The sequence below is a fragment of the Miscanthus floridulus genome, chromosome 11 (assembly GCF_019320115.1).
Source record: "Miscanthus floridulus cultivar M001 chromosome 11, ASM1932011v1, whole genome shotgun sequence".
Lineage (NCBI taxonomy): Eukaryota > Viridiplantae > Streptophyta > Magnoliopsida > Poales > Poaceae > Miscanthus > Miscanthus floridulus.
This window is the reverse complement of record NC_089590.1, coordinates 57,762,752-57,776,752: the sequence shown is the minus strand read 5'-3', so window position 1 is coordinate 57,776,752 and position 14,001 is coordinate 57,762,752. Positions and strand designations below refer to the sequence as shown.

Here is a 14,001-nt window from a genome sequence, read left to right as displayed (position 1 = left end):
TATAGAGAGGCAAATATTTTCAAATAAAATGCTTGATAAGACCCTAAAGTTGCAAAATACCAAATATGGGGAGGCAAAAAATACATGGTATAGAAAGCTAAAGAAAAGTTGCAAAATACAGAAGGCAAAAAAATAAAGTCAGTAAAAGAAAACTTGCAAAATATATTAAAGAAATAATTTAACAATAAGACCCTAAAGTTGCAAAATACCAAATATGGGGAGGCAAAAAAGACATGGTATCGAAAGCTAAAGAAAAGTTGCAAAATACAGAAGGCAAAAAAAAATAAAGTCAGTAAAAGAAAACTTGCAGAATATTGCAAAATACAGAAGGCAAAAAAATAAAGTCAGTAAAAGAAAACTTGCAGAATATATTAAAAAGAATTTAACAAAAAAAAATGCTGGCTGTGGGGTTCGAACCCACGCGCACTTCAGTGCAGAAGATCTTAAGTCTTCCCCCTTAACCACTCGGGCAAACCCACTCGGGCAAACCAGCTGAAGATGACAGAAGGATTTTTTATTCCCCCTTAACCACTCGGGAAAACCAGCTGAAGATGACAGAAGGATTTTTTATTCCCCCTAACCACTCGGGTATACAATCTGCCTATGGCCACAAAACTGCCCACAGTGCGAACCAGCATGCCTCATCGCCTGCGCCATAGCACACCCATTGAATCCAAGCAGCCACTTCCCAAATTTAGCAGGACCGGCGTACGAGAATTTCGGACCCGAACAACAATGCATGGCAATGGCAGCCTCCCCAACCATCTGGTCGCCATTCGTGGCTCAACGCTGTTTTGTGCCTCCCAAACAACATGGCAAGGGTAGGGGAAGGGCACGGCCGAGGAAGCTGCCGTGGTCATGGACAGATTCAAGGCTTGCTCCTTCAGCGCCAGGTGTGCCTCGGGTTCGATTTCATCCTCATGCTTCTTGGACCTTAATCCATGCATGCATCAATCATTTTTTCTGAAATTAATTACCTTTTTTTTGAACGAACGGCACGAGATTGTGCCAGTTTCATTGATAGAGAAGGGAGTTTTACATCCCAACTAACCGGGTTTACAGAAACCTACTCTCGTGCTATTAGAGACGCTAAATGTTTTGCTTTTGCCCCTGCCAAAACCCAGATGAACGACGCCTCTTGATTTTTTCCAATCAACACCATAGTGCTCTGTTCCTTGTGTTGGTATTTGCTTCTCAATGCAATGTTGGTATATTGAATTTCGTGGGTCAGAATGTGGAATTTATTCTGCCTCGAATCATATAGCAAATGCTGCTAAATATCATTTTTATGTCATTAATGTGTTGTGCTTACCCTCTAAATTCGAACGTATTCAGTATTGCAAAGTTCTCATCATATCATGCGGTAGCTTAACTGTTTGTATACAGTTTCACCAATTTCTTTCTTCAGTATGTGGGTAAATTACCTAAAATGTCCAAAAGCTAGCCTTTGATTATTTGATATGGATGTTAAATGGAAAAAATGAACATACCGTTAATTTATAGAAATATATATAACACATGACAATGAGGTTATGATATAATTCTTAAAAAAAACAGTTTTTTTCTTTCGAATATGCAAAAGGTTTGCGCATATTGTATTAAGATCCAGAAATAGAGTTTTTACATCGACGCGCCACGATGTGGCGCACTACGAGGGGCAAATGATCTTAGACACAGCTTATCCCCGCCAGTAGACTTAAATACAAGCCGATTACAAAAAAAAAATTCTATATATGTGCTTGTAATAAACAAAAAAACTGCTAGGTTTAGATGATCTTGGTGGACTGCATATGCATTTTAGTCATTCTAATAGTAGTTGCGGTTATTTTTATGCTCCTTTTGTGATGTTTATACCAAGATACCTTGTCCTCACATGACATTGCTCTACAGTAAAGTAGCCATTGTTACATCGTTAGTTGCTAATTGGTGGACGAGAAGTGTGCATTTACTTATTGTTCATCATTAGTAACTGGCAGTTCTGCTATGCTTCTTTTAGTAGTGGTCACCAATTACCCTGTCTTCACAAGCCATGGATACATTTTGCTTTCTTCTATTCCTTCTAATGCTTCCTAATGGATGGTGGTCGGTTAGTTTGAGCCTTTGGCGCTAATGCTTGAAGCAAGCTGAGTATAATTGCTGATTTGTTCCACTTCCTGGTTATATTGTCAGTTTAATTATTGTAATATTCAAAGCCCTTATGTTTCTATGCCCTTTAAAAAAAATCATTTCTATCGTACCAAGGTTTGCTCTTAGTCATAAGACATGTGTCTCTTTTCTTTCAGCTTTGGGCAATTAAATTTGAATTTCATATACCAGTATAACTTTGCAGTTTAAAAAATTGGCTTTTATAACCTGTTTGTACGCACGGTGACTGATTTGGGCTTCATATTCAAATGGTGCAAAATACAATTCCAAGATATACATGAACATTAGTTTTCTTGATTCGACCGCACAGGCGCACATGTCCGCACTGAGCACTAATTCCTCTAGGTGGACTGATATCATATTGTATAATTGGCCCCACCTTTCTCTTGCTAGATGAAATTTGACAAATAAGACAGCATGGAGAGAATTGAGGTGGATGGGGACTTCATTGCCACTGGGAATTGGAAGGTAATCCACTTGACTTCTTGTTTTATCGAATGCTAGTGATGCTGCAGTGTTGGTATAATTGGAATTATCTTGTTTGTGTGACTGTTAGCCATAGGGTCGTCGTATCAGGACAAAGATACTGTATTTTCGTTCTACTGCTCTTGTATTTAGGTTTCTCCAGTTTAGAAATACAAGTGCATCCTGTAAGTATCACCAATGTTTCAACTGAAACTTTAAACCTACCATATTGAATGTTCTTATGGGAATATAAAAAAAATGGTAAGTATCAGTTTCCTGCTGTTTTCTAGATTAACATTTTGATTATTCAATAATGTAAAGTATCAGGATGCTGGGGGTAGGATCAGTTGGATTATTCAGTTTGCTTCTTTTCACAGCTACATGGAGCACTATGCAATGAACTTTACACAGTAGTCCGTGAAGTTTTGGATGCCATTCCTCCCTTTGAGACTACAAGGTCAGGATGCAGTCCTGGGCTCCTGGCATTGAGCTCCTTGAGGATATCTGTTGAGAAAGCCAAGAATTTACTTCAGTATTGCTCAGAGAGTAGCAAGCTTTACTTGGTATATATATATATTTTTTCATATCTGTGAATCTGTTTGATATTTCCTAGTCTAAGTATGTAAAAAAGGACGAATGCATGAACTATTTTTGTACAATCATGTCACCAGTGGTATAAATAAAACATTATATGTGATTGGCAGAGGACAACTTCTCATGAACTTTCTTTATTTTCGAATGCAATGTGTTTTACTTAACACTGAATTGCAGGCTGTTACAGCAGAATACGTTCTAACAAAATTTGAGAATTCAAGACAAGGACTTCTGGAAAGTCTTCACCAAGTGGAAGAAACAATTCCGGAAGCAGTCGGTTCTAAGGTTGTCCATAATCTTTCAGAAAAAGTACAGTAGTTTTATTTTTCAGTTTTTTCAGCCGAAACTTTCGATGAGGAATTTATTGTCGCATGCTACAACCATGAACTATCTCATGCTGATTTTACTTGGATCTTGTTTTCTTGAGGAATTACTTGGATTCCTCGCCCCCTGATAAGTAGTTTCCTTCCTAAATTTCAGATCACTATGATTGCACAAGAACTGGAGAAGACTGATTTTGTTTTGGATCAGTCTGAAAAGCAAGTTGGTGATGAAGTGAATCAACTAATTCAGAATGAGCCGAAATCCAATGGGTTCCTTGATGAGAATGAACTAGAATTTCTCCACCAAATTGCTTTCCGGGTTGGTATTACTTCATCCGTGGCAGCTCTCACTGAAAGAAGAGCACTTAGGAGGCTTCTTGAGAGAGCCCATGCAGAGGAGGACATCAAAAAGGAATCAACTGCAGCCTACCTGATCCACCTGATTAGGAAATACTCGAACATATTTAAGAGTGAAACAACTGATACCACCAACTCCCTGTGCTCAAGCCCTTCCTTCTCCTCCAGATCGAATTCTGGTTTGACTGGTCTGAATCATTCACTGTCTAGCTCAACTGATCTCCATGGAAACTGTCAGATTCTTGAGAAGCAACTCCCAAGGGTTGGCTCCTTCAATTCGAAGCAGATTAAAGGGTTATCAGGGAGTATGCCCTTGCCACCTGAGGAGTTGAGGTGTCCAATCTCCCTGCAGCTCATGTATGATCCTGTTGTTATTGCATCCGGTCAAACATATGAACGAGCGTGCATCGAGAAGTGGTTCGACAGTGGCAACACAACCTGCCCGAAAACTCACAAGCAACTGTCCCAGCTCTTGAGGACGCCCAATTACTGCATCAAGGGTCTGATAGCATCTTGGTGTGAACAGAACGGGGTTCCTGTTCCATCTGGACCGCCAGAATCTCCCAAGCTAGAACACCTGAGAATTTCATCCCTGGAAAGCAGCACATGTTCGGCGACTGATGGCGCTAACACTGTTTCTTTCGAAGACCCAGCTGTCAAGGATGACGCCAAGTCGGAGAGTGAAGTTTCCATGGAGATGTTGTCTCGTCAGAACTCCGGAGAGGCCACATCCAAACTACGTGTATACGAAGAAGTCTCACCGGAGAACTGCTCTACTCTTCAGAGCTCCAAGGAGGCTGCACCTGAGATATGTGGGGTTGAAGACTCTGTGGATAAGGCCGCTCATCAGAACTCCAAAGATGATGTGCCTGTCAGTGACAGATGTGAACAGTGGCTCCATGTGCTGAACAAGAACGATGCTGAGAGCATGAGTGAGAGACATAAGTTGATTGAGCAGATCAGGATCCTGTTGAAGAACGACGACGAACTTCGAGACTATGCAGGTGCTAATGGTATTACTGAGCCACTAATCCATTTTCTGAAGATGGCTATCAGCAGAGGAGACGTGCAGTCTCAGGAGGATGCTACAATGGCTCTGTTCAATCTTGCTGTCAACAATGACCGGTAAATACCAATGTTGCTCCGTTTGCTATAACCAATTAACCATAGTGTCAAAAAGGCGTCCACTGTGACGGATCTCAATTGTTTTCATGATTTCACCTTTGCATCATTTGTTATCAGGAACAAGAGGCTGCTGCTGTCAGCTGGAGTGATCCCCCTGACCGAGCAGATGATACAGAAACGGGAAACCTGCGAAGCTGCCATCGCAATGTACCTGAACCTGTCCTGCATCCCCGAGGCGCAGGCGATCATCGGCTCGAGCATCGCCATCCCTTTCCTCGTCAATGGCCTGGGCGAAGGTGGCCCACCGAGCGACACGTGCCGCCTGGACGCGCTGCTCACCCTGTACAACCTCTCGCTGCACGCGCCCAACATCCCGTCCCTCATGGCGTCCGGCATCATGGAGAGCCTCCGCGCCGTGCTGACGCCGTCGTCCCCGTGGACGGACAAGGCCCTGGCGGTGCTGCTGAACCTGGCGCTGACCCGGAGGGGCAAGGAGGAGATCGCGGCCAGCGCGGCCATGGTGGGCACCATCGTGCTCATCGTGGACAACGGCAAGCCGGGGGAGAAGGAGAAGGCCGTGTCGTGCCTGTATGTGATCTGCAGCGGCGACGAAGGCAGCAGCCAGACGGTGCTCCAGGAGGGCGTGATCCCGGCGCTGGTGTCCGTGACGGCCAACGGCACGGCCAGGGCCCGGGACAAGGCGCAGCGGCTGCTGAGGCTGTTCCGGGAGCAGCGGCAGCGGGAAATGGAGCTGGAGGAGACGCAGCCGCGGGTGGAGCTGCACGAGGTGGCGAGCCAGGCTGCCGCGCAGCAGCAGCGGGAGGAGGAGGAGGAGGAAGAGGAAGAGGAAGAGATGGTGCTGGCCGTGACGCCGGCCGCTGCGGCCAGTAAGCCGAGCGGCGGCAGCAAGAAGCCGCGGCTGCGCAGGTCAGGGTCCAGGAGGTTCACCAAGGCCTTCACGTGCCTGCTCAAGAAGTGGAGCCTGCGTTGAGCTGAGAAGGATCGGCCAGTCCGCCGTGTAACTGAGCTGTGCTCAAACTATAGCGCCGTGATTATCCGTCTTTGACAAGCGCGGTGCGTTCGCCGTGATTAATGGTTTCTTGAAATGAGCATGAGCGTGGCAAGCAAAGCGACTAATTCCGTTCAAATCAGGTACGGGGCAGCTAGTGCCCGGACGTCTAAGTCGCAGGAAACATCCGCACGCTGCTCTCAGTCCCAGCCCGCGCAGACGCGGGATTCGCTCGCACAGGCGCACACCGCCCTGCGCTGCTCCGTTTCCCGCGCCACTAACGCTGCTCCTTTCCCGCGCCGCGTCCGCTCCTCTTCATGCGCGTACGTAGGGCCCGCCCACGCCTGCTCCGTTACGTGCACGTAGGAGTCCAGGCGCCCGCCTGTGGATGCGCGCCACATATGCATCACGGTGACATACGGTGGTGCCCAGTGTCCTAGTGCAATATGTGCAACACTATCTAGATAAAACACTTACAATATACGATTAAAATAGGTGAAATATCTGAAACATACGTTTGAAACACTTGCAAAACACTTGAAAAGTCATTACAAGTATATGCAATATCTAGATGAAACACTTGCAACGTACGTATGAAACACTTAAAAGCATACGTTTGCAATATGCATGTTATGCAATATCCAAATAAAACATTTGAAGCATACGTTTGAAACACCTGAAGCATATGCTTATTACATGAAACATATGCTTGCAACATACGTATATAGCCATTTCAACATACGCAACATACAGATTGAACACTTAAACATACGTATGAAACAATTGAAACACGACATCACCGGCGGCCACGGTCTACCTGGTGGGGAATTACGGTATCCAGCAAGCGGCGCTCGGGTGTAGTGGAGAAGGAGGATGACGGCAGTTGGTGCGGTGGAGAACATCGCATCGGAGCAGTCGCCGTGGACCATGCCGCATCGGCGTGGAGAACTCAGGTGTAGGAGCGGGAACGCCACCATGTGAGCAAAGACAGTGGTGGCAGGAGCGGGAGTGCCACACGCGCACGACGCGACTGCGGGTCCAGGAGCCATGGCACAAACCGCGTGGTGGCCGAACCGGCCAGCTGAAACGTCCTAAATGGCTAGAGAGGGAGTGAATAGCCTAATAATTTTTTCTACAAAACACTAGAGCAAGTGTTAGACAATTAATAAGCGAAGCTTTTGCACTAGTTCTACTTTGAAAGGCAAGCCACCTAAACTACAATTCTATTTACTATAATCTCTAAATCACACTCAAAGGCTAAGTTGCTATGCTACTCTAGTTGAGCTGGCTACAAGCTAACTACTCAACTAACTAGGCAACTAGCAAACTACCTCTATTCAAGCTACAACAAGTAACAAAGTAATACAAGAGAGAGTGAGGTGATTATAGCGCCATGGCAAGAGAGATGATCAATCAATCAATAAGCACCAAATGAAGGCCTGGAGGATACTAATACACAATTGACACAAGATTTTTCTTCTAAGGTTCACGTGCTTGCCGGCACGCTAGTCCCTGTTGTGTCGACCGTTCACTTGGTGGTTCGGCGGCTAATAGGCGTCTACAAGCCTAGATCAACAAATGGGCGCCGTAAGAACCAACTCACAAGTGAGGGTAACTCAATGACATGAGCAATTTACTAGAGTTATCTTTCGGCTCTTCGCTGGGGAAGGCACAAGACCCCTCACAAATCACCGAGAGATGGCCATAAACAATCACCAACTCGTGCCAATGCTCCTCCGCTGCTCCAAGCTGTTTAGGTGGCGGCAACCACCAATAGTAACAAGAAAACCGCAGCTCAAACGATCCTCAAGTGCCACTAGATGCAATCACTCAAGCAAATGCACTTTAGATCACTCTCAATCTCACTATGATGATGAATCAATGGAGGAGATGAATGGGAGGTGTTTGCTTTAGCTCATAAGGATGTATTACTAATGAAAATATGCAAGAGAGTGAGCCCAAGCTGTCCCTCTTCTATTTATAGAGTTGCCAAAACCTCCACAAGCCGTTGTGCTCTCGGGGAGGGTTTGGACCCTAGCTTTGGACCCTCGTCCGAACCAAGTCATAGTAGAGTCCAGACCATGGCTACGCAACACGTGCCCCAGCGTTTGACGGTGAACATCGATCTCCAACGGTCATCTCACTTGCACGCGATCAAGGGGTCCGGACCGGACCCCGTGCAAGTTGTCCGGACCATCGCCACCCACAGTCCGGTTCATTTTGGGTGCTCTTTGTCTCATGAAATAATTCTTCTAGACCAACCAACCAGACCAACGCACGGTGTGGTCCGGATCACCACCGAGCGCCACGTCGCCTCCAACTCGCTCAGCGCCTCAACCAAACTCGCTAGAGATGGGCCGAACCACAACCACGCTAGGGTCCAGAGCACCTCCACGCTGTGCTGCTCTCTGTGCTCCACCAACTAAAAGGTCCTAATGGCTAGAGGGGGGTGAATAGCCTATTAAAATTTTTTACAACAACACTTAAGCAAAGCGGTTAGACAATTATGAGGCGAAGCGAATATTGCGCTAGCCTACTAAAAAATGCAAGCCTCCTATCCTTAATTCTAGTTGCTAAGATCTCTAAATCACATACAAGAGGCTATGTCACTACCACTAAGTTAGTGTGCTCTCAAAGACTAACTAAAGAGACACACTAACCACTAGACACGACTCAAGCTAGCTGAAAGCATCTAGGTCCCTAGTTGGGTTTCGATGATTAACGACAATACGTGATTACTATGACTAACGTGTGTTTTACAGAGGCAATTAAGTTAGGTTATGGTAATGGAGATCGATTGGGCTATCATGGTGGTTATGCCCCTACGATGGAAATCGTTTCGGTTTTCAAAGGATGGACGATAAGGTTAAGGATGGACTAGTTCTAAGTGTCGTTTGGTGTTGAAGAGACACTTAGAGTAGTTTAGGACTTTGTTTTTCCTTTGGTCGTACTATTAAGGGGGGTATGAACAGGTAGCTTGACCTAGGTGAGTCTAGTGAGTTAGGTGTGGTGCACACTTGCTAAATCTAGCACTAGATAGCTCCTAAAAAGCCCTTAGATCCATTGGAGCAAACTTCATTCACGTATGATTGAAAGTTGGAAGTGAATGGAGGGTCAAATGCTGACCGGACGCTGGCTTCGGTGTGATCAAACGCTGGCGCTGAGTCCGGTCAATTTATTTGATCAAGGTGAAGTCATCTGGAAGTGACCGAACGCTGAGAGGTGAAGTGACCAAACGCTGAGTCCTAGCGTTCGGTCGACTACAGTAAGGTTCTAGAGAGGGAAAATCACGACCGAACGTGTCCGGTCAGTGTTGACCGGACGCTAAGTCCTAGCATCCGGTCGACTCCAGTAAGGTTCCAGAGATAGAAAATCACGACCGGACGCTATCGAGTGTCTGGTCACCACTTGATCACTAGAATTTGGAGTGAACTGACCGGTGCATCCGGTCAATATGACCGGAGCGTCTGGTCACCCCGCTGGGGCACATAACGGTTCGTTTTTTAGCCATGCTTATAAATACTTCCTCCATTCGTGTGTGGGGGTACTTTTGCTCATTCCAACAGCTGAGAAACACCTTTGTGAGGTGATTGAGATTTGAGAATCCCAAAGAGAGCAATCATTAATGAGATCAAGAGTGCCAAGAAGAGCAAGGTCCTAGTGAGGTGATTGAGATTTGAGAATCCCAAAGAGAGCCCTCATTAGTGAGATCAAGAGTAGCAAAGTGTGCATCCACTCTTCTCATTAGGCTTGTCGTGGTCAAGTGAGAGTCCATGCTTGTTACTCTTGGTGATCGCCATCACCTAGACAGCTTGGTGATCATCCGGTGGAGCTTGTGGATGACCCAACTCAAGTTGTGAGCGGTTGTGGGTGATTCACCGTGATGGAGTGTCAAAGAATCAACCCATAGAGAGCACTTGATCCTTGCGCGGATCAATGGGGAGCTACACCCTTGTGCGGGTGCTCCAACGAGGACTAGTGGGGAGTGGCGACTCTCCGATACCTCGGTAAAACATCGCCACGTTCCTCCTTCTCTCTTTACTTTGGGCATTTACTTTGAGTAATTCAATTCTTGTCATTTACATTCATAGAATTGCCATGCTAGAGTAGGATTGGAACATAGGTTGCCAAACTTTTGTGTGTTAGATCAATAGAAACACTTTCTAGGCATAAGGGGTTAATTAGGATAACCATAGGGTTTAATTATTGCAAAGAAATTTAGAATTAGCCCAATTCACCCTCCCTCTTGGGTATCTTGATCCTTTCAATTGGTATCGGAGCCTTGTGCTCACGTATTTAGGCTTAACCGCCTAGAGAAAGATGTCTCACGGGGATGGACCACCTCCTATCTTTGAGGGGGATGATTTTCCATATTGGAAAATTTGCATGGAGGCGTACTTAGAAGCTCTAGATGTTGGAATACTTAGAGCCACCTCACATGGCTTCCTAAAATCTCGGGATGCTACACACCTACAAGGCGATGAGGTGAATTACGAGAAATGGAATGCAAAGGCTCAAAACACCATCTTTAGAGGCCTTTGCAAATATGTGTTTAACCGGGTGAGGAACCACAAAGACGCCCATGCACTATGGTCGAATGTTTGTGCGCTCCATAAGGGAACAAAGAGTGAGTGTGAGGAACGCTATCATCTTGTCATGAAAAAGCTTAACTCTTTTGAGATGCTTCCTAAAGAATGTGCTAATGAAATGTAGTCATGCTTGAATGTTCTTATAGAGGAAGTCAATGGGCTTGGACTCACTCAAATGCAACCATCCGATATTGTAAGAAAGATCTTGAGTGTCCTCCCTATTGATAAATATGGGTATATTATGACCGTTCTTTATCAAGGTGATCTTTCCACCGCTACACCGACACAAATCTTGGGAAAGATCAATGCTCATGAGATGTATATGCATATCACGCCACAAGATGGCTCATCCTCTACCAAGAAGAAAGACAAGGACTTAGCATTCAAAGCTAGCCAAGAGAAGGGCAAAGCAAGACTTGAGTATGAGAGCACAAGTGATGATGAAGTTGATGATGCAAGTCTTGCTCTCATGGTGAGAAAAACTACCAAGATGCTAAAGAAGCTCAACAAGAGTGGCATCAAGTTTGATGGTAAGAAGAAGAAGTTCTTCACTAGCTCTAGAAGGAAGCCAATCTCCGAGATGGATTGCTACAATTGTGGAGAACTTAGTCATCTAGCACACCAATGCACCAAGCCCAAGAAAGATAAGTTCAAGAACAAGTACAAGGGCAAGAAAGATGACTCAAGTAATGAAGAAGAAGATGAGAAGAAGAAAAATAAGCCATACAAGAAGAGAGATGGCAAGAAGAAGGACTTCCACAAGAAGAAGAAGAGTGGAAAGGCATATCGTCGGTGATTGGCTCATGGATATTGATTCATCTAGTGGCTCATCCGATGATGATAGTAACAATGAGAAGGTGGCCGCCACTGTTATTGACTCTTCATCATCTTCACCGCCACCACCACCATCATTCTCTACACACCTATGCCTTATAGACAAGGGTGAACGCAAGGTATCAAATGATGATGATAGTAGTGGTGATGAACATGCTAGTAATGATGATAGCGATAGTGATGATGATGAATATGAATCACCTTCTTATGATGATCTTGCTAGATTGCTAAAACAATACACTAAGATCATTATAAAGACTAGAGCTAAGAATGAAAAGCTAGAAGCTAAGAATGATTCACTTTTAGCAAAATGTGATATGGCGGAAAAGGCTAGTATTGAGCTTAGAGAAGCAAATGATGCTATATCATCCAAACTCAAGGAGCTCAAATCTTCTAAGAAAGAGCTTAAAGATAAACATGATAAACTTGAGGGGATGTACAAAGATCTCATCACTATCCACAACAAGCTAAAAGAAGAATATAATACTCTTAAAATTAATCATGATAATCTTGTCATTGCTCAAGAATTTCTATCCAATGCGCCACATGATGCTACTAACAATGTTGTTAAGATTGATATAGCTACTTCATGTGATGATTTGATCATTGAGAGCATTGAGCAAAGTTCTAGTAGCAAGGGCAAGCAAGTGGTTGAGGCCGATGATTATGATGAGTTTGTCAAGTTCAAGAATGACAATGAAAAGCTCAAGAAAGATCTTAAAGAAATCAAAAGCCACAACACTATTGTGCTAGAAACTCTTAATCATGATGGTGATTTGATGCTTGAGAATGAGAAGCTAAAAGAAGAGAACAAGAAGCTCAAGGAAGAGAAAAACAATGATGCTCTCAAGGAAGAGAACAAGAAGCTCAAGTTAGAGAAAGAGCATCTCAAGATTGGTTTGAGCAAGTTCATAAGAGGCAAGCATCTTCAAAGTGAGCTACTAATGAATACCATCATGAAGATGGATAGAAGTGACATTGGGTACTTAGCAAACCAAGAGAAGAAGGCTCAAGCTCAACAACAACACAAATCAAAGCCGAAGCCAAAGAGATGCTTTGAGTGTGGATAAGAAGGTCACTTTGCCCATGAGTGCCAAACTCCACCACCACAACCCTTGCCCAAGCATGCTAGACCTTTTGCCTTCAATACTCACTACATGCTTAGAAAGGATTCTAGTGGGAAGATGAAAGTCATGTTCTTAGGACCTCCCAACAAGAATAGGCCTAAGAAAATTTGGGTAGCAAAGTCATTTGTTGAGAAGGTGAAGGGCCCTCAACAAGTTTGGGTTCCTAAAGCTTGATCTCTTGTGTGTAGGTGAACTACAAGACTAGTGGAAGTCATTAGGGTATAGATAGTGGTTGCACACAACACATGACCGGTGATCTTTGTATGTTCACCTCACTAGATGAAGAAGTAGATGGACAAGAAAAAATCACATTTGAAGATAATTCAAAAGGCAAGGTTAAAGGATTGGGAAAAGTGGCAATATCAAATGATCATTCTATCTCAAATGTGCTATATGTTGCTTCATTGAGCTTCAACTTGCTATCCATTGGACAATTGTGTGATCTTGGCTTGCAATGCTTGTTCACTGAGAAGGAAGTTGTTGTATCTAAGAAGGATGATGATCAAGTGATATTCAAAGGATTTAGATACAACAACCTATACTTAATGGATTTCACCTCCGAAGATGCTAACTTAAAAACATGCCTATTCACCAAAATAACACTTGGGTGGCTATGGCATAGAAGACTTGCTCATGTTGGGATGAGCTCACTCAAGAAGCTAATGAAGAATGATTTGGTGAGAGGGTTGAAGGATGTGAAGTTTGAGAAGGACAAGCTTTGTAGTGCATGTCAAGCCAACAAGCAAGTCACAAATACTCATCCAACAAAAGCTTTCATGTCAACCACAAGAGTGCTAGAACTCCTTCACATGGACTTATTTGGACCAACAACATACAAGAGTTTGGGAGGAAATCTTTATTGTCTTGTGATTGTTGATGACTATTTAAGATACACATGGGTATTCTTTCTTCATGACAAATCCGAAGTTGCATCTTGCTTCAAGAAGTTTACCAAGAGAGCACAAAATGAATTTGAAGTGAAGCTCAAGAAGATTAGAAGTGACAATGGGAAATAATTTGACAACACAAACATAGAAGCCTATTGTGATGAAGTTGGGATCAAGCATGAGGTCTCTGCAACATATACTCCTCAACAAAATGGTGTAGTTGAGAGAAAGAACCGGACATTGATCACTCTTGCAAGAACAATGCTAGATGAGTACAACACCCCGAAGCTCTATGGGTGGAAGCTATCAACACCGCATGCTATGCATCCAACCGCCTATTCCTTCAAAAGTTCCTTGACAAGACATCTTATGAGTTGCTCAATGGGAAAAAGCCAGATGTCTCTCTTTTTAGGGTGTTTGGTTACAAATGCTACATCTATAAGAAGCGGCAACACCTAGGGAAGTTTCAAAGACGTTGAGATATTGGTTTTTTTGTTGGTTACTCATCAAATTCCAAAGCATATAGAGTATTTAATCATGCCACTA

The 14,001-nt window shown here is 44.1% G+C and overlaps 1 protein-coding gene and 1 non-coding gene across 7 annotated transcripts; one reads left to right on the top strand and one right to left on the bottom strand.

The window, feature by feature from the left end:
- Positions 1–396: 396 nt before the first annotated feature.
- Positions 397–479, bottom strand: TRNAL-UAA (transfer RNA leucine (anticodon UAA)). Its single transcript has one exon. It is a non-coding gene; the product is annotated as a tRNA-Leu (tRNA).
- Positions 480–770: 291 nt separating this feature from the next.
- LOC136493194 (U-box domain-containing protein 6-like) lies at positions 771–6,109 on the top strand. Of its 6 annotated transcripts, none has more exons than XM_066489247.1 (7): positions 846–893; positions 2,330–2,396; positions 2,539–2,613; positions 2,988–3,173; positions 3,382–3,489; positions 3,685–5,009; positions 5,127–6,109. In XM_066489247.1, exons 3-7 carry the CDS (start codon positions 2,563–2,565, stop codon positions 5,998–6,000), a joined length of 2,544 nt encoding a protein of 847 aa, XP_066345344.1. In that variant the 5' UTR covers positions 846–893; positions 2,330–2,396; positions 2,539–2,562; the 3' UTR covers positions 6,001–6,109. The 6 variants fall into 6 exon arrangements, with proteins under 6 accessions (XP_066345342.1, XP_066345343.1, XP_066345344.1 ...); XM_066489249.1 differs by lacking the exon at positions 2,330–2,396 and adding an exon at positions 2,702–2,871 and having other exon boundaries at positions 850–893; XM_066489250.1 differs by lacking the exon at positions 2,330–2,396 and adding an exon at positions 2,702–2,871 and having other exon boundaries at positions 889–904.
- Positions 6,110–14,001: the final 7,892 nt, after the last annotated feature.